The 27,462-nt window shown below is 45.1% G+C and overlaps 1 protein-coding gene across 1 annotated transcript; it reads right to left on the reverse strand.

Annotated features, from left to right (window-relative positions):
* Nucleotides 1-6,182: 6,182 nt before the first annotated feature.
* On the reverse strand, nucleotides 6,183-25,983 carry RBM34 (RNA binding motif protein 34). The gene is made up of 11 exons (XM_006122052.4): nucleotides 25,809-25,983; nucleotides 22,054-22,240; nucleotides 19,396-19,535; nucleotides 15,403-15,634; nucleotides 12,254-12,313; nucleotides 11,424-11,467; nucleotides 9,427-9,510; nucleotides 9,089-9,152; nucleotides 8,957-8,999; nucleotides 7,821-7,939; nucleotides 6,183-6,565 (listed from the first exon to the last, which is right to left on the reverse strand). The coding sequence occupies exons 1-11, from the start codon at nucleotides 25,859-25,861 to the stop codon at nucleotides 6,293-6,295; spliced, it is 1,299 nt and encodes a 432-aa protein (XP_006122114.3). The 5' UTR covers nucleotides 25,862-25,983; the 3' UTR covers nucleotides 6,183-6,292.
* Between the last annotated feature and the right edge of the window lie 1,479 nt (nucleotides 25,984-27,462).

Below are 27,462 nucleotides of genomic sequence, written 5' to 3' on the forward strand. Positions count from 1 at the left end.
TACTAACTTTGTGGAAAGAACACACCCCATCAGGGCTCTTAGGATCTACCTAAGCTATGGAAGGTAAATGGGATCTAGGGGGCTGCAACAGGGGGTAGATACATTTCAGCTCTATATAAGAACATCAGAATGACCATACTGGGTCAGACCAATGGTCCTTCTAGCCCACTATTGTGTCTTCCAACAGTAGCTAATGCCAGATGTTTCAGAAGACACAAACACAAGCAGCAATCATCATGATCTATCCTGTCACCTATTTTGTTTTAAATTTGCCTATAAATGTAATTGGGTCAGTTTCTTGTGTTATGTTAGCAAAGGAATGAATAATACAGCAATTCCATATGAAACACTATAGATGTGTTTCAGAAAATGATCGTGTTAAGTGAAAACGTGTTATGGGGGGGTCAATTTTCCCATTGAAAATAATGGAAAAAGTGGGGGTTGCGTTTCAAGCGGTGGTGTCTGTTGGGACCGGGACATAAGGTTGGGGGAGAAAGGGGACTGGGTTACAGCAGGGAGGGGAAGTGTTTGGCTCTGGGGAGGGGGATTGGGTTGGGAGTATGTCCCTGGATGGGTCTGCTGGGACCTGCACTGCGTCCAGTGAGGGGGAATCAGTGGGGAATGATGTGGCAAGCAGCAAACCCTCCTTTGCAGGGAGGTGGGGGAAGCCCTGCGCAGCCACCGGCAATGGGCTGGCTGGGGAAATCGTGTTATTCCGGGAATGGTCATGTAATTCAAAAAACGTTCCCCCCCCAAAAATCGTGCTATTGTGAAAACATGTTAAGCGGGCACATTAGATGAGGAATTACTGTATTTCCTTATTCTATTTTTCCACACCATTTATGATTTTCTAGACTCTATTATATTCAGAACCGGCCCAAGCAATTCTTGTGCCCGGGGCCCTGTCCCCAGGCGTGCGGCCCCACCCGGCCTGGCAGCACCATGTGGCGCTCCTTACAATCAGGAGCCCCGGGTTATCGCCCTGTTATCCCATGGCTTGGGCCAGCTCTGGTTATATTCCCTCACCCTTTAGTCATTTCTTTTCCAAGCTGAAAAGTCTGTCTTGTTAAGCTCTCCATATTTACCCCCTAATCATTTTTGTTGCCCTGTCTGTACCTTTTCCAAATACAATGTATCTTTTTTTAGTCTGGGTGACCAGATCTGTATACAGTATTCAAGATGTGTGAATACAGTGTTTTATAGAGAAGCAATATGTTCCTTTCTTAATGATTCCCAATATCCTGTTAGCTTTTTAGTTTGTAGATTGCTACTGCACATTGAACAAATATTTTCAGGGAACTATCCACCAGGATTCCAAGATCTCTTTCTTGAGTGATAACAGCTACTTTAGACACCATCATTTTTGTATGTATAGTTAGGATTTTATTTTCCCATATGTATTAGTTTGCACTCATTAACACAAATTCCATCTGCCTTTGTGTTGGCCCATCACCCAGTTTTCTGAGATCCCTTTGTAACTCTTTGCAGTCAACTTTGGATTAATCACGGTGTGCCCCTTTTTCAAGAACATTTATGAGAAGTTTAACAGCAGTGGTCCAAATGTAGATCCCTGCAGCACAACACTTATTCCTACTTTTTTTCTCCTATCTTTTAAGCGGAGTACCAAGCAATATTTTTATTATTATTGAGCCTTCAATTGCTTGAATGCCCAGCCTTTTGTTATTCTTAATCACCCTGTCTCAGGGGCAGCCCGTGAGGCTAGGCAGACTAGGCGGTCGCCTAGGGCACCACCAACCCGGGTGCCCGTGATGACGTCACAGCCATTGATGGCATGCAGGCGGGGGCACTGATCACACCTTCTGCCTGGAGCGCCAGCTGCTGCAGCCTGCCTCAGGCCACTCCTGCCCTGTCTCCCTCTTTTTTATAACAAACTCCCTGTCCCAAAGGCAAAGCTGCAAGCAGCTTATATCTGTTGCATTTAAAACCTGCCTTTGGAGTTAGGACAGGGGCTTTAAGCAGACCTTAAATATGAAATCCAGGGGTTCAGACTCAGCAGGGCTACTGCTGCTCAAGCCCCCCATAAATGGCACCCTTGCATTCCCTGTGCATGACCCTGCATATGCTTTAGCTACAACTTCAGCGTAGAGAAACAATTAGACTAGTGGGATTAAGGATGTGAACATAGTGGAGGGGGGAAAGAGCAGGGGGTGCTTCAAAGTGGCAGCGCTGCATGGAGGCTGGGGTCAGCTGCAGATTCAGAGTTCCCAGCTGATCCCGGGCTCCATGCAACACTGTCGCTTTGAAATGCTGCTGGGAGCATGGGACCAGCAGGGGAGTGGGGCTGTTGTTACACTTGAAAAGTGGAGGCACCCTTATCAACTAATTGAATAGTCGATGCAAATTGCATTGACTATTTGATTAGCCAATTAATCTAAACTTAACATCCCTAGCTGGGATTTTCCTATGCCCCAACAAAATGCCCCTCCCTCTCTGCCAGGGGCTTAGATGCTATTCTGCCAAGCACCTGCAAATCTGTCCCGCTCCAGCAGGGCTGAGCAGCCCACCCTGTGCCTCAGCTTCTATGAGAAGGGTTAGCTGTAATTCTGGGAAAGTCAGGCCAGAGACAGGAGCTCATTCTGCCAGGCACTGCACAAACACAGCCCATGCCTCAGGGAGTCAAGTCCTCCCAGTGCAGGTGAGGAGACAAGACTGGATACTGACACGATGAGCACAAGTAGCATATTGAGCTGCAGTCTCAGCTCATCGCTAGCTTTGCATTTTAGCCCAGTAAACGATTCTAAGCTTGGATTAGAGGGAGCTCAATATGCTTACTTAAAATTTATTTGCAGGGTGCTCCCTTGTTTAGGTCACCCCCCCCCCCCACTAGTATGTAGTTACTGCATGCCCCACTGCAATAGCCACATCACAGGTTAGTAAGCAAAAATGAAAGCCCTTGAAGATCCCCAAACGCTTGATAGGTGATGGAATTACTTTTTGTCACATGGCCTTCCTAGGATAGAGGTGCAGTGCCAGTTCTCCCCCTGCCTCCAGGAGGGCCCCTAGTGCCCCTATCAGGCTATCACCCATACAATAGCTACCTTTTTTCAACAAAATTCAAGAGAATTTTTGCAATCTTTATCTCAGCATTTCAATTCAGCTGCATTGCTGACACCTGTGGCAGTTGCCCCCTTCTGCAGTGTAGATGCAGCCCCATTTTACTCAGAGCCTGGGAATCATCCAGAACTATCCCACAAATTCGTGGGACAACTTCTATAATCCTCTTAAAGGATGATGCTTACTGGTTTTGATTAACTGGTAATCAGAGGGGGCTGGAGCAGCTCCCCATCTGCTTCAGGAAAGGGGCTGCTCCAGGCCTGCTGCAGACAGCGGTTGCTCTCGTCCAGATCAGCCTGTCTCTGGGGAACTTGGGGGCCCTCACAGGCAGGAACTGTACCAGTGTCCAGAGCAGCCTTTCTCCATGGGGAGTCCAGCTTGCTGTGAACAGGGCCTGGTCCGGAGTGGGCTGGGAGCCGGCGGCAGCCCCAGTGTGACCGAATATTAACCTTTTAACTAATGGGAATTTATTGCAACTGCATTTTTTGAAGTTACTGCAAAATTATCAAGTGTCCTCTGTTTCCACAAGCCAGAATAACAATACTGAACTAATCATGACAATTACAGGGTGGAGAAGACCATGTCACTAACCCTCACCACCACTGCTTGCAAGGTACATTGCCCATGGAGATCGATGGGGCTGGGCTATTTTATATGTAATACTGAGAAATGTATATATCAATACCATGTTGGCAATGCCTATATTATGTAAAATAGTGATACAAATGTAGCCGTGTTAGTCTGGTGTAGCTGGAACAAAATACAGGACTATTATGTAAATAATACCCAATAATTGCCAAATGAGACCACTTCCCAACCTGCTTACAAAGCACCTGATCCAATTTAATTTTAAACTAGGATTGGGCCCAAAGCAATCTGTTGATATTACCCAAGATCCAGGTAATATTTAGTCATCTTTCAAAAAATATAAGGGACCAGTCCTTCAAAGCCCCACTACCTGATAGAGGTGATCTTTGAAGAAATTTGGAGAAACTTTGAATTTACTTCTTCTGATAGCAGCACTCTCTCTCACTGGACGTGGGGTCTTTAGCACAGGATTCACTTTGTGTCAGAATAATTCAGAAATGTGTTGTCACAGCTAACTACATTAAAGTCTAGGCAACGTGCAGCCCAAAGACCGAAGAGCAAATCCCTTGAAGCTGAAAGTCAAAACATCTCACAAAGGGTTTGTTCACCATGACAAAACTTTCTCTGGAGAGAGATGGTACATCTTGCCTCCCTGTGGATGCACCAAGTGTTTTCACATGGCATCTTAACACGTTTAAATCATCAATTGCTTGGATGAGGAAAACTCACAAGGAGTCTGTCCATCATCCACACTGGAGTGACACAGTGATTTCATCATCATGGTAACAGGCCCGATCTCCCTCTGGGCTCTTCTGGAGCAACAGAGAGCCTGGAAAGGGCTCTCGGGGACAGAGGCCAGGGTTACCTCTATTTCAGTGATTCTCAACCTTGTTGAGCCAGGGAGTACACAGGCCAATGTAAACCTTTCCATGGACCACCAGTTGCTAATGGAAACTCACTGTTAATTACATCATTACATCTGAGCCATTTTTCCAGTGCTGCAGCTGGGAAGAATGGTTTAATATAAATTATTAAACAGATTAAGCATTTTAACTCTCTCATGTTGGTTTATCAAACTTCATTTTAAATAAAATAAAACATTAATTTATGTCCAACACAAAATGTTTTAATGTTTTCTTTATAACAAGGGTGGGGAACATTTCTTTGGGTCAGCAGCTATTGATCCACAGAAAAATCAACTGGGGACCACACAAGTGAAAAGCAAAAGAACTCCCCAAATCCCCAACCCTCACCAAGGTGGCCCCCAACTGAGACACCTCATTCTTCATTCCAGCTCCAAGGGGTGAGGGGAAGGGACAGGGAAGACTGAGGTTCAGGTCTTTTCATAGGTCAGATTTACTTTTCTGGTAGATTTTATGGAGCCCCCATAGGTTCTGGGGTGGGAACAAAAATGAGGGGTTCAGTATGTGACACAGGGCTGCCAGAGAATGGGATAGGGATGGGGTGCAGATCTGGGAGGAAGATGGGGGGCAGGAGAGGGAAAGGTTGTGAGGTATGGGTGGCAAGTAGGGTGCAGAAGCAGGCTGGGAGTAGGGTGTCTGGCTGGGGGAGGTAGCAAGAGCAAGGAAGGGTGCCGTGTGTTGCCAGGAGGGAGGGTGCAAGAAGAATAGTGAATCAAGGAGCAGACTGGAAGTAGGGTGTCTGGCCAACAGGGAGGGTGCAGGAGTGGACTTGGGGGGTAGCCACTCTCTGGCCACCTTCTGTCCTGGCCACCGCTCTTCCTATCCCCTGCCCAGCCAGGCTGCGGGGGGAGGGGGAGGAGCAGGCAGTCTTCATGCAACCTCACCCAGCCAGACTGGGGGGGGTTGCCCTCTTCCCATCCCCTGCCTAGCTGGGAGGTGGGCAGTCTCTTTTCCCCTGCCTGCTTCCTCCCACCCCGGGTGCCCAGCCACTTGCTTGGGTTCCCCACGCTCCTACAGGCAAAGCCTCCCGCTTCTTCTATTGGCTGGATCCCCAGCCGCAGGGAAGTCCTGGGAAGCATCTGAGTCCTCCCCCAGGGAGGGAATGGAGAGCAGGAGGAGAATTAGCTGTGCAGCTGCTTCTTGCTGCTTTAGGAGCCCCAGGACTTTTTTTGGGACATTTTAGAGCTGCACGGGGCACCCGGGACAGCACATTAAAATTTGGGACAAACCCAGATTTTGGGGGCCATAAGGTCAGCATAGCTATGTAAGATCTCTCATTATCCCACATACAACTGCGTGCGTGAGACTCTTATAAGAAATGAAAATCTGGAAGATATGCAAAACATTTCTTTTTTCCTGCTTTTAATAAATCTTGTTTGTATTAAGATAACCACTATAGGAGAAATTGCACACTGACATCTCCAGGGAAGAAGATCATATAAAAAAAAAGCTGCCAAAGCGTAAAGCGTGTCTGGAACCTATTCCAGTCAAGGGGTATGGACACAAATGTTCTCTCAGTAAGTTATATTGCCATCAGGCTGCTGCACGCTAAAACAGAGGAAAAACATACATAAAAAGGAGAGAGAAGACTTGGCATCACTGTTTGGCCAGTTTTATATATAAGAAATAATTCTGACAGATCATCTTAACACTGGAATTTATTAAAAACATTTTTTACAAAATCCAAAGTTAGCAATATAGCAAGATTATTTGTGTTTTTCACCTTTTGTTCTAGTCACGCTTTTTGGTCTCTTTGTTTTCTTTTTCAATGGGGTTGCTTTTTCACCAGCAAATGAATTGCTGGAACATTTTTTTGTATTTTTTAATGAAGTATCAAATCTGTGCTTTGAACCAGAAAGTTTTACATTGTCTGAGCTTTTCTGTTTTTTCTCCTTCTCAACACAGCGATTCACTCTAAGCCTTCTTCCCTTCAGTTCAGAGTTGTTTAGTTTCAAAGCAAGATGTACAGCATCTGTATTCTATGAAATCAAAAACATTAATTTTGAAGGTTAACAACTGGACAGACACTACACGTAGGACTTCCCTGGTCCAGCACCCTTGGGGCCAGGCTGGTCCTGAATCAGGGAGTATACCAGCCAGAGGGTCAATACAGGCCTCTGCTTCTCCCTGCCCCTACTCCAATCCCAGCTGTTGGCTCAGCTCTCTGATCCAGCAACATCCATGGTTCTGCTATGCTGGTTTTCCCTGTGAGTGCTCCAATACCGGAGAACACACAGGGTCCCAACGATGTTAGACTATGGATGTTGCCAGACCAGAGAATCCTGGACTAGAAAGATTCAACCTCTATCTATAATTTCTGAAATCTTTTGTATACATTCTGCCTATATAAAATAAAAAAATAGACATCAGTCTGGATAATACAGCATATATATTATGTTCAGGAATACAAACAGACTTGTGCACAATACACCGTTACTCTCTGACAAATACTAACGTTGAAAGCCTGACTTGTAGACTTATAGCCCATGGCCTGTATGCCACTTAGTACTTTCCATTGGACCCCCCAGAGAGTTCCACTTAAAAATCTAAAAGCATGCCACAACCCCATGCAAGGGAAATCAAAGGCCCAGTCCTAAACTCAAACCAGTAAGTAACAATATTCTTTGTGCAGTTCACAGAATCAGGTTTATACTTATACAGGGTTTCTATAGCTTGCTGTCAGCATATCTATAAGGAAGTCTCTATGATTTAATTAAGCGAGTTCCAAAGTAGTTGGGAAATATAATGCAATTTCTTATACCTATATCTGTATCTAAATTAAAAATTTTAATAGCATTTTCCAGAAAAAAAAGGGGGGGGGGCAAGGTCCACAGAGCTGGCATGCACAGGAAGCTTACTTGGAAAGCCAGCTTCCTGTGCATATCAACTCCAGCCTGACCCACTCACCCTTTGGCCTGCTGCCTCTCTGATACAGAAGTAGCAGGGGGCGGCGAGAGTGCATTTAGTCAACAAGAATTACTGATAAACCTAAGCTTATTGGTTAATCGTGTATTTGACTACACTTGGACATCCCTAATACGGTACTTAGCAGTTTGTGTTGCATCTTAGTTTACACTGAATAACCCAGAGAAGTAACATGTCTTCCTATCTGTATGTAGGATGCAGCATATACGATAATTACTATGTTTAAGTCAAATACATAACAAGATTCAGGCAAACCTCCATTTAGTATTTGGAGAATTCCTGGTCCCCAAAATGTTTATCTTTCCGTACCTCAAACAGAATATAACCAAACCCTTTGCCAATGCCAGTGTTTTTGTCTCTCACAATTCGCACTGCTACTACATTTCCACAGTCAGAAAAGTATTCTCGCACAGTATCATCTTCAATTTCTGCAAGTAAGAGGAGTCATTGTATGGTTATATCAATAAAACAGACACAGCTGTAAGGAGTATTACCAAACATTCTGCTATAGTTTAAAATGTATATGCAGATATTTTAGACACTTTAGCTATGCAAATAATTTGATCTGACAGGAAATTATCTACATATTAATACATAAACTAGGACATTTACTGATATGTTAACTCCTTAGAAGCATAATATACTTGACTGAAGATGCTCCTGGTATAATTATGTCAGTAAAGTGTGAGATTTTTGAATTGATGTGTGCGTGTAGTTCTACTAGTACAGGTTATTCTTCCTCCTGTTGGTGAATAAACTATATTGCTCTAAACCTCTTCATACTGGTATAACTGCACCCACACTAGTGGGAATTGTTTTCCTTTAACTATAAAAGGTAAACTTAACAGGATTTTTGTAATCTAGCTTTTAAAATAGATCTAAAAGTTGGACCTAACTAACTTGATTGTACTTCTCTAAAAATTCACTCAACAACCAGAACTGAAAATGACATTTTAGAAGCATTAAAGGAGAGGTTATTTAGCATTTACAGTAACAGGAATTCAAGGTGTCGTCTGTTTTGATGGATACTCCACTTCAGGTGCGCCGTTCATTCTGCCAAAATACCTTAAGCCATCCTCATTTCCTGTGCCGAGGATTTAAAGGGCTGCAACAACAAACCACCCTTGCTTCTTTGTCTACTGCAAAGTCCATAGACATGAAACTCCAAAACACAGTAGAAGGTGAGCAGCTAGTGGAGTACCCAGCAGGATAAAAATCTCAAAGAACTCTAATTTCTGTGAAAGGTAAGTAACTTCTTCAAATAATGTCCCTATTGGTGCTACATTTTAGCTGACTCTCAAGCAATGCTCCTTAGAGGAGCTGAGTACTTTATTAACAAGTAAAGAAATACTACTATCAATATAAGCTTAAATTTATTTTACATATACTGAAGAAATAAAATTATAGAATATTGAATGAATGTGAACATCCATTTAAAAACTTACCATATGAGAGATTTCCCACAAATACAGACCTCTTATTGTCATGCTAAACAAAAGCAAAACAAAAAACACAATAAATTGCGAGGTTATAGGTAAATATTAAAACATTTCTCTGAAATTGTGATTATTACTTACAGAAGTGGCTTTTGAAGCAAGGTCAACTCTGATGTGAAATCCACTGGCAATTTGAGTTCCATTTCTATTGTAGCACAAGAGAAAAAGGCATGCTATTAAAACATTATCAGAATTGACCAATGACTGACTAAAATGTTTGATTTATAAATGTTTGATTTACAACCTATCACTAGTTTCAAACATAAAGCATTTCTAACAAAAAATAGTTTAAAATAGTTAGACAAAAATTATTTTATTTTGAAACGCAATAAACTAGACAATTCGTGCTTGTAGTCTAACATCCTGTAAATCCATTCTCATAAAATATGCCATTAATGAGGAACACAAATGAAACATACCTCTTAAGAGCTTTCATGGCAGCGCCTTCTTCCTTAAAAACCACATACGCATTCATATATTTCATATTAGGATGCAGCTTATGCCTGCAGAGAAAGATAGAAAGTTTACCCACTTTGTATGCAATTTTCGTGGGTATTTTTTTCCCCTCCCCCACCCACTGCCACCCTAGTGCTGTGCATATATCACACAAACCTTGATGGAATTATAGGTAATGACTTCCGATCTCTAAAATATACAGCGAACCTGGAGATTGTGCCCCCAAATAGCAAGATCTACCACAACAGTCAAAAGGACTTTTACTCCTCTTTAACAGTCATCTTTCAAAGCAGTTCCTGCAATTTGCTGGGCATCCTCAACCTCCACTGAAATCCCCAAGAGTTGACAATTCTAAGTACCTTGCAGAATGTGGTCTTTAGTAAAGAGAAATACTTATGTAGTGGCAAATTATCTACTAAGGATGTTAAGGACTAATCGACTATCCGATAAGCAAATGCATATTGGATAGTCGAGATGACTAGTTGATTCCCCTTCCCCCCATGCTGTCTCTATGAGAAAAAGGCAGCAAAGGGGGGGGATGGGGAAGATGGGGTACTTCAAAGGGGCAATGACACGCAGCTGATCCCGGACTCTGTGGTGCTGTCCCATTGAAATACCGCCTCAGCATTTCAAAGCGACAGTGCTACACAGAGCTGACCCTGGGCTCCATGCAGCGCTGCCCCTTTGAAACGCCGTTATGGCATTTCTAAGGGGCAGTACCGCACAGAGTCTGGGATCAGCTGTGTGGCACAGTCCCTTGGAAACGTTGCTGCAGTGTTTCAAAATGGCAGCATCACATGGAGCCCGGGGTCAGCTGGGGACTCCCTAGCTGACCCCGGGCTCCCTGCGGCAATTCCGCAGAACCTGCAGTCAGCTGGGGACTCCCCAGCTGATCCCAGGCTCTGAGTAGTACTGCTGCTTTGAAATGCCAAGCAGAGCCCGGGATCAGCTGGGGAGTCCCCAGCTGATCCTGGACTCCCCGTGTCATTTCCACAAAACCTGGGATCAGCTGGGGACTTCCCAGCTGATCCCAGGCTCCAGCACAACATTTCAAAGTGCATAGAGCCCAGCTGACCCTGGCTCCACATGGTATTTCAAAGCAGAAGCACCCGCATGGAGCCTGGGATCAGCGGGGGATGCTGACCCCAGGCTCCATTCAGGTGCTTCAACTTTGAAATGCACAAGCGCTCCCGCTGGGGTCTCTTGTACATTTCAAAGCTGGCATGCTGCATGCAGCCTGGGGCCAGCAAGAAGTCCTGCTGACTTGGGAATCCACGTGGGTGCTTCCGCTTTGAAATGCAGAAGAGCTCCCGGGCTGCACATGGAGTTCCAATTCTGAAATGCACAAGAGCCCAGTGGGGGGTCTTGTACATTTCAAGGGGAGAATGCAAAAGTACCTTTCGACTAGTCACTGGAAATTCCATTGACTACTTGACTAGTAAATTAATCGTTACTTAACATCTTTATTATCTACATCAGTAAAGTTAACCTGTAGGAATTTAAGAAGTTTGTACCATGGAAATCATAAAATGCCAATTTTATACTGCTTTAGTGGCTTATTACAACAATCTGCAACACAATCTCTCTCCTTTTGGCCTATGACTGCAGAAGTTTAACCGACTACTCTACCTTGAATGGTGCCTTACAATGTATGCTAATGGACTTATGCTAAAACATCTGCTCCACCATGCATTTTGTTATGACACTGGGATTTCCTTTCCCAACCCAAAGAAGAGGCTTGAAAATGTGTCTCTCTAATCAACAGAATTTGCAATAAAAGATCTCTCACCACCTTGTCATTTGATATACACACAGAGCTGACATTTTAAAAGATAAAACAATACAAATAAACATTAGGAAAGAAAAAATCATGTCTGTGTGTGTGAGAGAGAGAGACTATTAAAGCTAAAAAACTGTGCTTCTTGTAGTAATAAAATCTGAAATTCAGAGAAGAACTTACTTTATGGCTGCTAACTTTTTGGATAAAGTATCCTCTGCTGGAACCTTCAAAACAAAATACAAAACAAAGCATTAGCTGAAAGGCTTTACTGTATTTATCAATATATTTCAAATATTTGTGCTTGAAAACTAAAGAGGAGGGAGGAAGTTTAACAGGTTTTTCCACACAAAGTAATATAGCCACTCACTCGGGCAAAATTATTCAAACAACAATTAGGGGGAATTCTATGGAAGACCTTAAAATTATAAAGAATAAGATTCAGTTAGTTTAGTTTATGTTTTTTGCATTCTAGCACTGTGATTTTAATCTATACACAGCACTGATTTACAATGAAATTTCTAGCTCTGTAAAATATCCTCTAAATCTTTGTTAAGGTATTTCAGCCAAAGATTATCTTTAACAAAACAAAGCAACAACATTTGAGACATTTTTCTCCCAAAGAGAACACAGTTATGATGTAGTAAAGTGATATTATAGGAAAAATAATGAGTGTTGTTAGCAAGACATACCATATAAACCTAGCACTGCTCCAAAAAGCCTTACTTTAAGTACAGCCAGTCCCTGAGTTACGAACGAGTTACGGACCAAAAACCTGGCCGTAACTCGAATCCCATTGAATTACATGGTGACCACGCTGTTTGTAAGCGCGGATCGCATTCGCAACTTGGGGACCACATATATGACCGCTTTGGTCGTAAATGGAGGTGGTTGTAAGTCAGAGACCGGCTGTATTTCTACAGCAAGAAATATGGCTAGTGAATGAATAAGAATTACGAATGCTATCCTTTAACAGTGCACAACTGATTTCATCACAACATAAAAGAACATACCAAAGAACGGAATCGAATGGATTCTATCTCTCCATATTCTTTAAAAAGTGACTTCAGCATCTAAATAAAAATTACAAATGTATTTTCAGTCCATTTTTTCAACCCAATAACATGAATTACTGCTGAAGAAAGCATTTCTATTTCACTCACATAAGGGAGGAGGAATTAGGTGAACATTACAACATCCTTTCCAACCCTATAGTTTTTTTGAATTACTATTACCAGGGCTCGACAAATAATACAATCTTCTTGCCTGCGGCGAGTAGATTACAACCTGGAAGAGCCGGGTTCGGGCGATCTGTGCATGTGCAGATCGCCGGACAGCGCGGCTCGCAAGCGGGGCTCACCGCGGTTCGGCGAGCCCTGACTATTACTATACAATAGATAGGAAAAAAAGGTCAAAATAGCTTATAGAGCTTTTGCTATGCTAAAAGAACAATGCTGGGTAGTGATGTAAAATTGGCTAATCGAATAGTCGATGCAATTTGCATCGACTATTTGATTAGTCGATAAGGGCACCTCCACCTTTGAAGTGTAGCAACAGCCCTAGGGCTGTTGCTACACTTCAAAGACAGAAGTGCTGCGGGGAGCACAGGACTATCAGGGGTCTCAAGCAGTGCACCCACTGGCCCTGTGTTCCCATGGTGTTTCAAAGAGGCAGTGCCGCATGGAGCCTGGGGTCAGCAGAGGATTTCCCAGCTGATCCCGTGCTCCACGCAGCGCTGCTATTTTGAAGCACCCTCTCCTCTTTGCTGCCTCTTTCTGATAGAAGCAGCAAGTGGGGGTGGGAGGAAGTGACTAGTCAACATGCTAGTCGACCATCTGATGATTATTTGCTTACTGGATAGTCAACTAGTCATTTACATCCCTGATACAGAGTGCAAAAAACTGAATTCAGCACTCTGGCAGATTAAATACAAGGAACATCTGTAACAATGTAAAAGCATGATCCTTATTTATTTTCTGAAACAATCAAAATTATTCCTTGGGTTCCAAATTCTCTGCAGACTCCAGCTAATGAAAGAAAAATAAGCTGGTCTGGATTTAGCCCCTCTGACCTGCTTTCCCCCATGCTCTTGGTATTTATTTGAAATTTGCACATTAAACATAGTTAAATTCAAATTCAAAACCTCTACATATGATGGAGAAACTAGGATTAAATAGGTTGCTCTTATTTCTCTGCTACTGGTAATAAAAAAGCAGAATATGTATCAATTTGGAACACACAAAGCATTAGAAGTAACAGTAGAAGAGTGTATCTTATAAATATTTTCAAAAGTTTGTTTGTCCCGAAAGATTTCCGAAACGGTAAGAGCTAGAAATTTTGAACGGATTCTACTGATTTATTAACTTAAATAACTGATTGGTTAGATCTCAAAATGGGTTACTCCTGTTCCCCCAGAGCCCCAACTGGGCCCACTGATAAATAGCTTTTAGTAGCGCCTGATCATAGGCATTTGCTGGACTCTTCTGTTAAGTGTGTCACAAACTGCAACTACGAGATCCTTTCCCTCTGGCTACGAACTAAGTAGTTCATCTGTTGTCCACTAGGGAATGCATTTTGTAAGCATAGCACTAGCTATGTTAATTTCTTAAAGTAATATGATAAAAGAAAAATTATTTCCAATAAAATATGTGTTAAAGTAATTTACATAGTTCATTCACTACATCTTTTGTTAACAAGAAATGAGTTAAATGTAAATATGTTTTGTAAGCACATCACTACCTATGTTAATTTCTTAAAGTAATATATAAGAGAAAACTATTTCCAATAAAATATGCTATGTTAATGTAATTGACGTAGTTCATTCGTCACACCTTTTACTATATTTTCCCCAGGCGACGCTGGGTATTTCTGCTAGTATTTAATAAAAACTAGACAAGTGAGTATACAACACAACCGTATGTAGGAAAATGAAGATTTTTTTAAAAGTCTTTTCAGTAAGAGAAGTACCCACTAGGGATGTCAACATGAAGTAGACTACACAATTAGCCAATAACCCTGGGCTTGGACTACATGCACTCCCCCATCACTTGCTGCCTCTGTATCAGTCAGTTCCCCCAGCACCAGCTCTGTGGTGCCATCTGAGCAGCTTCTGTCTGCAGTGAGTCTGGGTGGATAGGGGAGGCTGCTCTGGAAGCCAGCCCCGGCCGCCACAAACAGGGAGTCCAAGCACACATCAGTCTGGGAACCTTGTGCCTCTGCATTTTAAATGTATTAAGAGCTGGCGGGCTCTTACTTCATTTACAACACAGAGGCGCAGCAGTCCTGGAGCCAGTGTGAGCTGGTACTGCTCAGTTCCGGGAGCCATCCGTGCTGCAGCTCTGCATTTTAAATGTAATAAGAGCATTTGGCTCTTACTACATTTATAATTAAGAGCTGCAGCGATCCAGAGCTGGCATGAGCCGGGACTGCTCTATTCTGGCTCAAGCCAGTTCTGGGAGTTACTGTGGCTCTGCAGAGCAGTTCTTATCAACTAATTGTGTAATCAATACAAACTGTATCGACTTCATGATTAGCTGAATAACCGCTCTTTACCATCCTTAGGTTAGACTCTATTTAATAGATGTAAACGTCTCTTACTATTCAATTTTCCATCTTGCCAGAGTTAGTTTGGGACTAGTCCCTTACCAGACTTGAACAATTTTGGATCAAATTTTATCCTTAGATGCAGGCTTACCAATAACAAGGTCTTTAAAGGAAGCCCACTGTATGCACCTAAGGACAGAATTCATCCCTTAGTAACAAGTATAACAGTATCTCCAAGACCCTTCATTTATTAAAAAGGCATTTTCAATTTGAATTTTTCCTAAAAATACCTAGTTGTCTTAAATGTCTAGATCCTGATAAAGCATCTTGTAAAATTACATGCTCTGACTTTAATGTTTCCTTACAAAACTGTAGGTCTTTCTGAGCCTCATCAACATTTATAAGTGTTTTTTCAGCAAGGGAGAAATTCATTAACTATACAGGGAAGCAGGGTAACTATATAGGAAGTAGTGCCAAATACACAAAATACATAAAAATATTTTCTCTCTAGCATCTTTAAGTATCTGTTTCAGAAAATTGTCTTTTTCAAGTTGAGAATGTATTTTTAAACCAAGACCTACTGTGGCTCCCTTTAGCCCACAAAAACCTATTCACTCACCTGAACAGTAGAGCTGATAGGTAAATTCCCAACAAACACAGTTCTTTGATTCTTCAACAACTCTTCAGCTTGACTAATTTGACTTTTCCTATTGCACTGTTTTACACCAATTTCATTAGCTGAACTAGCAAGGCTTTTGATGACAGCTTGAGATGTTCTGCTTTGTAGCTTCTGTTTGACTTTGATCTCTTTTTCTTTCTCTTCTTCATCTGCCTGTTCCAATGCACACTCTCTTTGGCACAAGTGAAAAATACAACTAGATGATTGTTATGAAGAGCTTTGGGTTTCAGACACAAAAGGGAAGTTCCTAATTGTAATTATTCTTAAATTACATTTAAGAATGAAACTGCACATATGCAATAACAAGACAAATTGCATTTTTTAAATGGAAGGATAGACGTGTCATTATACATTAAGACAAAAAACCACCATAATACGGAAAGTGATTATTTACCAGTGTATTGGCTGATCATTATTGTTATTTGATGAGTGTGACTGAGTAGTTAGCAAAAGTAAATCAATGTGTTAAAGATTCAAATTTCCAAGGAAAATTATTTTTCCTAGTTGTCTAACATTCAAGGCATTTACAGTACACAATCTCTTGGGGGAAGTCCTATATCGAATTACTACTAGATTTCATCCTATCCAAGACAACCTTTTTGGTATATGTGACAAATAACTGACATCTATTCAGTTTAAAAGCAACTTCTCATACATTACAAATTACATAAGCAGAAACAGCAAATCTAAGATTGCACATTTGTATATATAGGCTGTCAGTTAAAGATGCAACAGAAATATTAGATAGCACACATCAGTGGTCCCAAACACGGTGCCCGTGGGCACCATGGCACCCGCGGGGGCATTTGTGTGCGCCCGCCAAGTGCTCGGGGCTGGCCCCGCCCTGGGCGCATTGCGCATGCGTGGTTCCGGAGCCGGCCCTGGGCGCATGGGGAGCGCCAGCCCTGGGAACGCGGCGAATTGGCCACCCGCGCCCCGGATGCACGGCACATAGGGAGCACCGGCCCCGGGCACACGGCAAATTGGCCGCCCTGACCCCCGGGTGCGCGGCTATGGGGGGGCGCCGGCCCCGGGAGCGCAGCAAATTGGCATCCTTGCCCCTGGGCACACAGCTGGGGGGGGGGGGGGGGGCTGCCGGCTTTGGGCACGCGGCTATGGGGGGGGAGGAGGGTGCTGGCCCTGGGCGCACGGCTCTGCAAGACTCTGGCCCCAGGCTTATTGCAAATGGGCAGCCCCACCCGTGGCCACGCGGCGCATAGGGTTGCTGGCCCCAGGCATGTGGCTCATGGGGGTGTGGTGTATGCGCGGCCCTGCCCCTGGGTACACGAGTGTCCCCGCCCCCTGGCGCCCGGTAACTTCAAATGGTTGGGGACCACTGGCATACATGGTGGTATTTCCAAATGCTGGAACTGAGCACATTTCATTGTCAAGAGGCTAATACAAACAATGATTTTTTCCCCCAATCACTGGAATGACAGTACTCACACAGGGTATGTCTACACTAGAAAGTTAGTTCGAACTAACGGACGTTAGTTCGAACTAACTTTCCTATGCGCTACACTAGCGCTCCGCTAGTTCGAATTTGAATCGAACTAGCGGAGCGCTTAGTTCGAACTAGGTAAACCTCATTTTACGAGGACTAACGCCTAGTTCGAACTAGCTAGTTCGAACTAAGGGCTGTGTAGCCCTTTAGTTCGAACTAGTGGGAGGCTAGCCCTCCCCAGGTTTCCCTGGTGGCCACTCTGGCCAACACCAGGGAAACTCTATGCCCCCCTCCCGGCCCCGGACCCCTTAAAGGGGCACGGGCTGGCTACGGTGCCCGTGCCAGGTGCAAGCCTGCCAGCACCCAGCTATCAGACCCTGCACCTGGCACGGCACAGAGCCACCCACCCGATGCCCCCCAGCCCACCCCCTCTTGCCGGGACCAGGCTGGCGGCTCCCGGGAGCTTGCCCTGGACCGCAAGAGGCGGGCACCTTCCTGGGCTAGTGCGGACATCGTGGACCTCGTCCACGATCTCCGCACTAGGCACAGGAAAGTGGCCGGCTAGGGCAGGAGAGCTGCCAGCCTGGCCACCCAGGACCAGGTGTGCATGAAAATCAAGGGGGTCCACTGAGACCCCCGACCCTGAGCCCTGAGCTTACAATGGCCGTCCTGGGTCAGACCAAAGGTCCATCTAGCCCAGTAGCCTGTCTGCCGACAGTGGCCAACCCTAGGGACCCTGGAGGGGATGGACCGAAGACAATGACCAAGCCATTTGTCTCGTGCCATCCCTCTCCAGCCTTCCACAAACTTTGGGCAGGGACACCACTCCTACCCTCTGGCTAATAGGACTCCATGGACCCAACCTCCATCACTTGATCTCACTTCCCTTTCAACTCTGTTCTAGTTCTAGCCTTCACAACCTCCTGCAGCAAGGAGTTCCACAGGTTAACTATTTGCCTTGTCAAGAACAACTTTCTCTTACTAGTTTCAAGCCTGCTACCCATTCCTTTCCTTTGGTGTCCTCTAGTCCTTCTTTATGGGAACTCATGAAGAACTTTTCTGAATGCACCCTCTCCACCCAACCCCTGCTTTTAGAGACCTCTATCCTGTCCCCCCTCCGTCTCCTCTTTTCTAAGCTGAACAGTCCCAGTCTCTGTAGCCTCTCTTCATCTGGGACCTGTTCCCAACCCCTGATCATGTTAGTTGCCCTCCCCTCTCCCAGCCTTTCTCTTCCCCTCTCCCACCTCCTTTTCCCAGTCTCCCCCAGTTTTTTTCAATAAAGACAGAGTCAATGTTGGAAGAAACGTTATCTTTATTTTGTACATCAATAAGAAGGGGGGCTAGGGAAGGGCAAGTGGAAGGAGGTGAGGGAGGAATGGGGTACGAGCCCCCGATGGGGAGGACTGGGCTGGCTCTGCGGGCTTCTGGGGGTGGAAGCTCTCCTGCAGCCCCCCAATTACTCCCTCTCCCCAGATGGCAGCCTGCGGCAAGTGCAGCCGGGCTGATGGCCGAGTGGTGTGATGTGCCCAGTGTGGGCACTCAGGGCACTCCAAGCCAGAACTTCTTTGCAAGCGGGGCACCCCTTAGAACTGTGTGTCCGGGGTGGGGGTCGGGACCCTTTAAGCACAGCCCTCGGCTAGCCTGAGACAGTATCTCCATGCTCTAAGTCCTCCTTTTATGCCCTGCCGGCACTGCTTCCGGCCATCATTAAGCCCTGTTCAGAGTCCACTCAATGTGGACTTACTAGTTCGAACTAGCAAAACGCTAGTTCGAACTAGTTTTTAGTTCTAGATGCGTTAGTTCGAACTAGCTTAGTTCGAATTAACTAATTCGAACTAAGTTAGTTCGAACTAGCGCTGTAGTGTAGACATACCCACATACAATTTTAAGGGGTAGCAATGTAACAACGTGGCTTTGATAGCAAACCTGCCTCTTGGGTACAGGCTCACTAAGAAGTCATAGGTAGATGGCTCATCTACCAGCACATCTCCACTTTGGGATTTAGGTTTTCTTTCTTGTATAAAGCAGACTATAGGGAACACATCTCTGCAAGAGTACAACTTAGTTCATGAACAGTCAGTTATTTTGTTAAAATCCAAATTTCTTGGTCAAGGTATAAGCAATGTCCAGACTCCAGAGTTAAACAACAACAACAATAATAATAATAAAGATTTCAGAATCCATTTAACAGCATTTGGCAGTTAAAATTTGGTCTAGAGTTTGCCTATTGACTACCCCACCTTAGTGCATGCCTCAGGGCAGGAGATTAATGTTCCAGACAGTCTGTGTCTTTAATCCCTGACAAATTAGGGATTTTATTCCCTATTGTGACAGTGTATATGAAGTTACCATGAGTTTCCTTAAAGTCAAGATTAGAAATAGCAAAACAGAATAAATAAGCATTTTATTTTTTGACAAATCAAAATCTTGCTGTTACAGTGATTTGATGCTAGGTTGCACAATATCTTTAAAAAAAAAGTTTTACTTACCTGTTTGCCAACCTTTTCTCTGCTACCGACAGTTTGTTATTTTTGGCTTTCTTCTGTTTTATAGGAGCTTTTTGTTTAGTAGACGAATTCTGATCTTCTGCTGCCGTTTCCACATCGGTATGCTTTCGTTTCTTATTCTCCTTAAAAAATTGTATGGTGTATAGAAGTTTATTTCTTTAAATACACAACTTGTTACAAAACAGAAAAACCATTATAAAGTAACCACATTTTATGAGACACACTGAAAAGCCATTCTAATGTTTTCTACCATCAAATCATACGAGAAAAATATCCATTTTCAACACCAAAAGAATATACGATAGATGTCCAAATACACCCAACAATAAAATACTCATGCACACAACAATCTTCATTCTATTTTATTTGAGATCTTGGAGGACATGTATACAATAAATGGTCCTTATATGTAAATAAAAATGTCTGTGGTCTTGAAGCAAAGAGAATATAGAACAAAAATATCCTCTAGAGCAGTGGGACGCAACCTTTTGTCATTTGTGACTCCCGTGCAGCGGGGACCACCAACGGCCGGTAGAGTTGCCAGATGGTGTCACCAAAAATACCAGATCCTCCCAAAAAAAGCATCCAGAAAATTTTGATTGGGGGGGAAAGACAAACCCCACACACCTGCCGGGCCGCCGAAATGCAGTCACAGCCCCTTTAATTGCCGGGCTGCTCCCCTGCCACAGGCAACGAGCCAGATCACAGCACTGCGACCCCCCAGAAAGACAGGCCATGGGTTGCGCACTGCTGCTCTAGAGACTGTATCTCTTGCTCCTTGAAAACAAGAAGAAAAGTGCTATGTTGGCCCACGTCTGTCACAAAACTATTTTGTTTAGCAAGTCTGCAATGAAACAACAATTGCTGATGTATTACATGACACTTAATGCTTATTACATAATTTCTGTTTACTAAAATATGTTTAATATACAGTAGAGTCCCAATTTTCCGTCCTAAACGGGACCGACGTGGTCGGATTACAGAATATGTCGGATGATAGGTACTCTACTGTAGCCTAGCCCCATCTCTGCCTGGCCCTGGCCCTGGCCCCTTCCTTCCCTGCAGCTCCCTGGCACCAGGCACTGCTCGCTGCCCCATTGCTCTCCTGGAGCCGCTGATGCCTGCAGCTCCTGGGGACGAAGCGGCGCCGGCAGGAGCTGCATCAGCGGCTCTAAGAGAGCAACGGGGCAGCAAGTGGGGCCATTCTCCCACCCTGTGCCCTGGAGCAGCTGATGCCACTCCTGCTGGCAGCGCTTTGTCCCCGGCAGGAGCAGTATCAGCTGCCCCGAGGCTCTCTTAGAGCAGCTGAGACTGCTCCTGCTGGCGTCGCTTCGTCCCCGGCAGGAGCAGCATCGGCTGCTCCAAGAGAGCGACAGGGCAACAAGCGGGGCCGTTCTCCCAGCCCGCGCTTTAATTGACCCCGCAGTTCCCGGGGACAAAGCGGCGCCGGCAGAAGTGGCATCAGCGGCTCCAGGAGAGCAAAAGGGAAGCGAGCGGAGGCCATTCTCCCGCCCCGTGACCTGGAGTTGCTGATGCCGCAGAGCCGCTTTGTCCCCGGGAGCTGCAGGGTCAGATAAAGTCAGATTACCGAATGACGGATAATCCGGACTCCACTGTAATCAATTTCCCTCAATAAGCATATAATCATAATTAAAAATATTGGCAAACATGGAAGAATATTAATGTGCCATGTATCTACATACTATCCCTCAAGTGATTGTTCTAAAGAAAAAAGTCCACGTGTCAGAAATAAAGACACATCATAGCATATTCTATAACATACAAGCCCCTTAGCTAGTTTTAAGTATGAAAGACCAACATATTGTCTTTAATTAATCTAATAATCACAAATGATTAAATCCCCACAGTGAAGCTAAGGATACATGTTGGTCTTTAATAAACTGATAAAGGATACATAAGGAGTGTTTCATCACTATTTGTAAGTATTTGTTTCTGCTTTCCATTAATGTGTAGTGTTTTATTTGTTTGTATATTGGAAGTCAAGATGAATAAGACATTATTAATTATCTTGCTTCCTTTGTGGGAACTGAAGATATATAAGTTGAACCTGTCTAATCAAGCACCCTTGGGACCTGATTGGTGCTGAACAAGGGAATTTGCCAAACCATGGGAGGTCAATTTTGTCTAGCAGCATTACCAACACTTCCACTACTTACTGGGCTCTTAGTAGACATTTAGGGGTAAATGAAAGTTAAAGAACAGCACAGACCACTGAAAGCAAGGACTGGTGGCTGTAAACAAACTGTATGGGACCTCAGGAAACTAGGCCACATCAGTAAGTGAACATCCAGCTAACTAAAATCACGCTGGACTACTTATGTTGCCAGATCAGAGAGTCCCAGACTAGAGAGGTTCAACCTGTACACGGAAAGCTGCCACTACTTCCTTTCACTGTCAAGACAAATGAGTTGTCTGATATATTGATTTTACTTATATTCACAGTCCTTGTCAGAGGAGCACTGGTCAGCCACTTGAAGACAGAATACGATTCCAGTGTTCTAAGAAGTTTTCAATAGAATCTGCATAACTTAAGGAAAAACTAAAACCATTTCTTGTGAGAAGCGTCATTCATTTACAATGAAGTAACAAGATTGTGTGTGTGTATAAAAAGTTACTTACTCTTGACACAGCAACAAACACTGGCTGAGTTTCAGGCTCAGAAGCACTAAAAAGATGTGCCAGGGGTTGTGTTTTGCATGTTGTGGACTTATTTTGAAACAAACTGTTGACCACTTGCCCAATGACATAGTCTTCGGATGATGCGCCAGATTCATTTCTTCCAGATTCATTTCTCTCACATTCCTTGCTATTAAAAAAAGGAGAGGAAATTGTTCATATCTTTTGTCATTCAGTACTGTGAAAGTTCTCATTGTTGCCAATGCTAGTCTTCAAGTTTTAGAAGGCACAACAGATTTAGAGAACCAACTCCAATATTTTCAGCAAAATAAAATATCTTGCAGACTTTTAATTCTAACAATTTCCTAAAACAATACAGGTAAAGACAATTTTTTTCAAATGTTACATGAGGAAACAACCACCATAGCCAATAACTGTAACTACTAGAGAATCACATAGTTAAAATATTCAAATAGAATTTTACCTGTTTGCCAACCAACTCACCCCATCTTGCCACTTCACATCCCTCTACCTCCAATCCCAGAACCTTGACCCCAGCCAGCCAACCCTGATTCTCTGTCTCTGTATTATAAAACTCGCCAAACCCATCATCTGATAGCTCCTATGTCCCACTAACCGCATTACCTCACAAGACTGTCTTGACAAGCCTGTCACCCCAGTGCCCACCATCTCCCACTTCCCAACACTCCCGGCTGCCAACTTCCTTTTGTCAACCACCTCTGCTGTGTCCCAGTGACCCCTGACTTAAACTGACAACCTCCCATTTCTCCCGATTCTGCCCCACTACTCCCAGTGCTCCCTGATCCTTCTCCATTACCCCCGATGTTCCTTGCTCCACAAATTCCATGACTGCTTGTTGTGCCAAACCCTAATCCAACCCCACTGACCCTGCAAATGCCTGTTCCACAAGCTCTGAGGCCCCGCAACCCTGCTCAGACACCCTCAGATCTGCCGCCCAGAGACATAAGCATAAGCTGTGCCGCACCTGGCTCCACAACCATTGATCCACTACAATCCACCTTCTCTTGCCCTCCGACCTCTAACCCCTGCCCTCCCTCAGCGCCAGCCCTCCCCTGTTAACCTCTAGCCCCAATCCAGCCCCTTGACCCCCCAGTGCCCAACACTCTTTGACCCCCACCCCTATGCCCTTTGACCCATTAAATTCTGACCCCCTAAAGCCAATGCCAAGACCCTCTTGCTCTGTGAGCCCACCACACCTCCACCCAACACCCCTATCACCCCCCAGAGCAGGGCTGCCCCCTTTAGGGATTGTGGCCATTACTACCACACAGGTAGGGGGAGCGGCCGTCAGCGGTGCACATGCTCCCTCCTTCTTCGTGCCCCCTTCTTCCCCAAGCGCACCATGCACTCTCAGGGTACATCTAAACTACATCCCTCTTTTGGAAGAGGGAGGTAAATTAGACATTGAAATGGCAAATGAAGCCAGGATTTGAATTTCCTACACTTCATTTGCATAATCACATTATGGCGTTCTGTCAAAAAACGCTATTTCAAAAGTGAAACTGCGGTCTAGACGCGGTTCTTTCGAAAAAAGCCGTGATGCAATTATGCAAATGAAGCATGTGAAATTCAAATCCCAGCTTCATTTGCAATTTTGATATGTCTAATTTACATCCCTCTTTCGAAAGAGGGATGTAGTCTAGACGGGTAGAGGTGGGGGTGTGTGTGTGTGTGTGTGTGTGTGCAGAGCTCAGATCCCTTGCTGGGCTGCCATCTTATGTGGGTGTAGGAGAGAGGTGCCAGGGCTGCCACAGCTGAAGCCAGCTGCTTTGCAGCAGCTCAGAGGGCCAGTGGCTCACAGCACAGCATCCAGCAGTTTGCGGCCCAGAAGTTGGGAACCACTGAGCTAAAGCATCTAGCAACAACCAATGTTGGAAGCCAGAACACTGGACTAAATGGCATATTGATGTATCTCACTATGGCCATTCTTTTGTTCTTACAGGCATAGCTACAAATACCCACTAATCAGAATTAGGGATATTAAATTTCAATTAATAAGCTACCGAGTAGTTGATGGAATTTCCATCAACTACTCGATTAGTCAATAAGAGAGAGGTGGAGCACTTGCTATCCCAGCTGTGCCTCTGCTTTTAAATGTAGTAAGAGCCACCTGTAGCTCTTACTATATTTAAAAGGCAGATACGCAACAAGGAACTGTAGCACTTCTGCCCCTGAAATGTAGCAAGAGCCCCACGGGACTCCTGCTACATTTCAAAAGTAGAAGCACAACAGTTGGGACCTGGTGCAAGTGGGACCACTTGAGTCCCTGCTTGAGCTGTTTCCCCACTGAGCCTGTGTGTCCCCTGCTCACAGAGCCAGTGTTGGAGGGAAATGGCTTTTAAGCTAGTGCCCCCCAGCACTGACTCCTACTCCCTGCCTTTGCTGCCTCTGATGCAGAGGCAGCAAGGGAGAGGAAAAACTACTTATGGCTCAGGTAGTTGACTAGTTGCTTACATCCTAGTCAGACTAGGTAACATTTTTGTTGTTAGTGAAAGACACAAGCTTGCAAACTCCACAGAGTCCTTAACAATGCTGCATGTATCAAGAAGTCAATCCTCACCGGAGTTTCTCTCACAACACAGAGCTCTCAAAATCCAGTGAATTTAGCTGCTTGATGATTGCCCTTTACTATGAAAGCGATGAGGAGTCCCGTGGCACCTTGTAGACCAACAGATTTATTAGAGCATAGCTTTGGTGGGCAAAGACTCACTTCATCAGAGGCACTTCACTATGAATATTAGGTGCCACAGAACTACAGCAGAGGTTTCTAACCAACCTTCCCTTGGCCTCCCTAGCATAGAAGCCACGGCTGAAGCATCCCCAGCAACAGAAGTGTCCCACAGACAACTGGCACTAGGGACAGCACCTGGAGGTCTGTTCTAACTTGCAGCAAGGGTGTGAAACAAGACTGGTACCTGAGTATAGCCCCCCACCATCAGGGGATTATAAGAAACACTTTAAAGTCAGCTCTGCACCTGAGGGCTGTGTCTACATTGGCGCGATCTTGTGCCAAAGTGCCTGCTTTTGCGCAAAAACAGGTTGCCTGTCTACACTGGCGGGGAGTTCTTGCGCAAGAACACTGATGTTCTAATGTGTGAAATCAGGGCTTCTTGTGCAAGAACGATGATGCTCCCGCTCAGGAATAAGCCCTCTTGCGCAACTGTTCTTGCGCCAGAGGCCAGTGTAGACAGGCAACATGAATTCTTGCGCAAGAAAGCCCAATGGTTAAAATGGCCATCGGAGCTTTCTTGCGCAAGAGAGCGTCTGCACTGGCACCGATGCTCTTGCGCAAAGGCACACGCCAGCGTAGACGCTCTCTAGCGCAAATACTTTAACGCAGGAACTCTTGCCTTACAGAGTATTTGCCCAAGATCATGCCAAGGTGGAGGCAGCCTTGTAGCTCAGGTTGGCTACCCTGCCTACTTCCCCACGGCCCACCTGTGCTAGCTATACTGACCGTGCCGCGCAGCTCTGTGCACGGCAGCCACAGATCGTTGAGCTCTCGAAGGGAGCCCGGGGCCAGAGAGGCTCGATGCACTCGGTGGCCTGTATGAAGCACGCGGGGGGGCGGTGCAGTGCCGGCTGCTCCTGCAAATGCGGGACCCGCCCGCGGCCCGACGTTCCCCCCGTCCCGACAGGCTGTGTCCTCCCCACCCCTGGCGGCGACCGTTTGGAGTTGGCGGGGGGGGGGCAGTGCGGGAGCCGCGCGCTCTCACCCTGCTCCGCGCCGCGCGGCCCTCGGGGCTTTCCCTGCTTTACAAGCTGCCATCGGGCGGGAGGAAGAAGCAGAGAGGCGCCCAGCCTCGTTCCGGAGAGCGCCCCGGCGCACAGCCACTATCGCTGTATGCCTCGATATTGCGTCATTTCCCGCGTACGCAAAACAGCGGCGAGGCCGGAATGGGCGTGAACGAGCACGTGACGCTTCCCACAGGCTTCGTCGGGAGGGGGTGGAGCCCCACGTACAGAGGCACCGCCCTCACCGGCTGCTCTGGCCGGGTCGGCGCAGCGCCCAGCGCCGCAGCAGTGGATGAGGCTGCGCTGGGCAGGCAAGTGCACGGCCCCGCCTCCTTGCCCTGGCGCAATCCCCACACCTGGCATTAGCCACAGCCCAGGGGCGGGTTTATTTTTTGTCACTTGTTAAGGGGCTGCGCTGTATTCGGTTTTGTTCAATTTCTGCCCCGTTTGAACAATACGCAGCGGGGTCCCGTGGCTCGGGTAAAGCAGCACCTTTAAGGCACCAACTCCTAATCCAAACTCTTGCTGACATGGGCCCTGAGAAGAAAGGCCCAGGGTAGTACATTGTGTGTGCTCCAGCCCCACACGGGACAGCAGAAGAGGGAACAACCCTGGAGGGGGGCTGAGGTTCCTCAGCCCATCCTAAGACAAAACTATTCCAGAATTAAGGCCAAGGTAAAGAAGGACGATCCAATGGTAGTAGGTGGTGCAAAACAACACTCAAATACCCACTGGACATGGAAAATAAAAGTATTGGAATGCACAGGTGGCCCTAGACTAGCTGCCAGCAACGGGTGCCCTAGGCGAACCATGCAATCAACACCCCCCTTCCAAGCCCCTCAATGATATTGCGCCACCATTTGGCATCCCAGTTAGCTTGGTGCCCTAGGCAACTGCCTAGTTCACCTATATGGACGGGCCACCCCTGTTGGAATGAGGCATCCTTCAAGAACTGTAAAAGGAAACATTGCAATCTGTCATTAACATCTAAGGCTTTTACCTTTCTCAGATACGTTTTGCTTTGGGTGAATCATCTACTTACGTTCATTTTTTGCTCTGATCATTTTATTTGAAAATGTATGTCTATGCCCATGAGAAAAACAGGTGTTCCTAGAAATTCAAACACAATAGCACATGATTATATAGCCTGAGATGTTAAAAAAAACTATTAAATCGACACCCAAATAAACTTTTAATATGGAACACGCTACCAGCTGATGGAAACTTGCTCTCATTTAAGGGTTTTCATTACAATAATGTTGCTTATTCAGCAAGTACAAGTCCTTGTTTCTGAATTTTCAGTACTTATGTATACTCTATATCAGATCCTTTACCATGACACAATCACTTTTGTGCTAGAAACAACTCCCACAGTACACACAGGATTCAGTTACACACTAATTTCATTTCCTTTGCACAGTACATAGTACATTTTCTATACTTGCAATATACATTGATAGTTATTTGTATCAGTAACTGAAATTTACATGTAGGCAAAGTAAGCAAAATGCTACTTGAGAATTTGAGTTTAAGGATATTTACTATGTATATTTCGATCTGTTGATAAATTTAAAGTTATAAAGTTTTAACATTTTGAATCGCATCATGTCACTACAGTCTAATTTTGCATAACTG

Source organism: Pelodiscus sinensis, chromosome 3 (assembly GCF_049634645.1).
Source record: "Pelodiscus sinensis isolate JC-2024 chromosome 3, ASM4963464v1, whole genome shotgun sequence".
Taxonomy (NCBI): Eukaryota; Metazoa; Chordata; order Testudines; family Trionychidae; genus Pelodiscus; species Pelodiscus sinensis.

Bases quoted from the DNA above. Each gene is read 5' to 3' on its own strand.
- RBM34 (XM_006122052.4), bottom strand. From the start codon at position 25,861: ATGGCAGCTTGTAAAGCAGGGAAAGCCCCGAGGGCCGCGCGGCGCGGA. The intron at 22,241-25,808 runs GTGAGAGCGCGC...TTTTTTTAATAG, and splicing joins GCCGCGCGGCGCGGAGCAGG to CAAGGAATGTGAGAGAAATG. The intron at 6,566-7,820 runs GTACGGAAAGAT...TTGATTTCATAG, and splicing joins TTGGTTATATTCTGTTTGAG to AATACAGATGCTGTACATCT.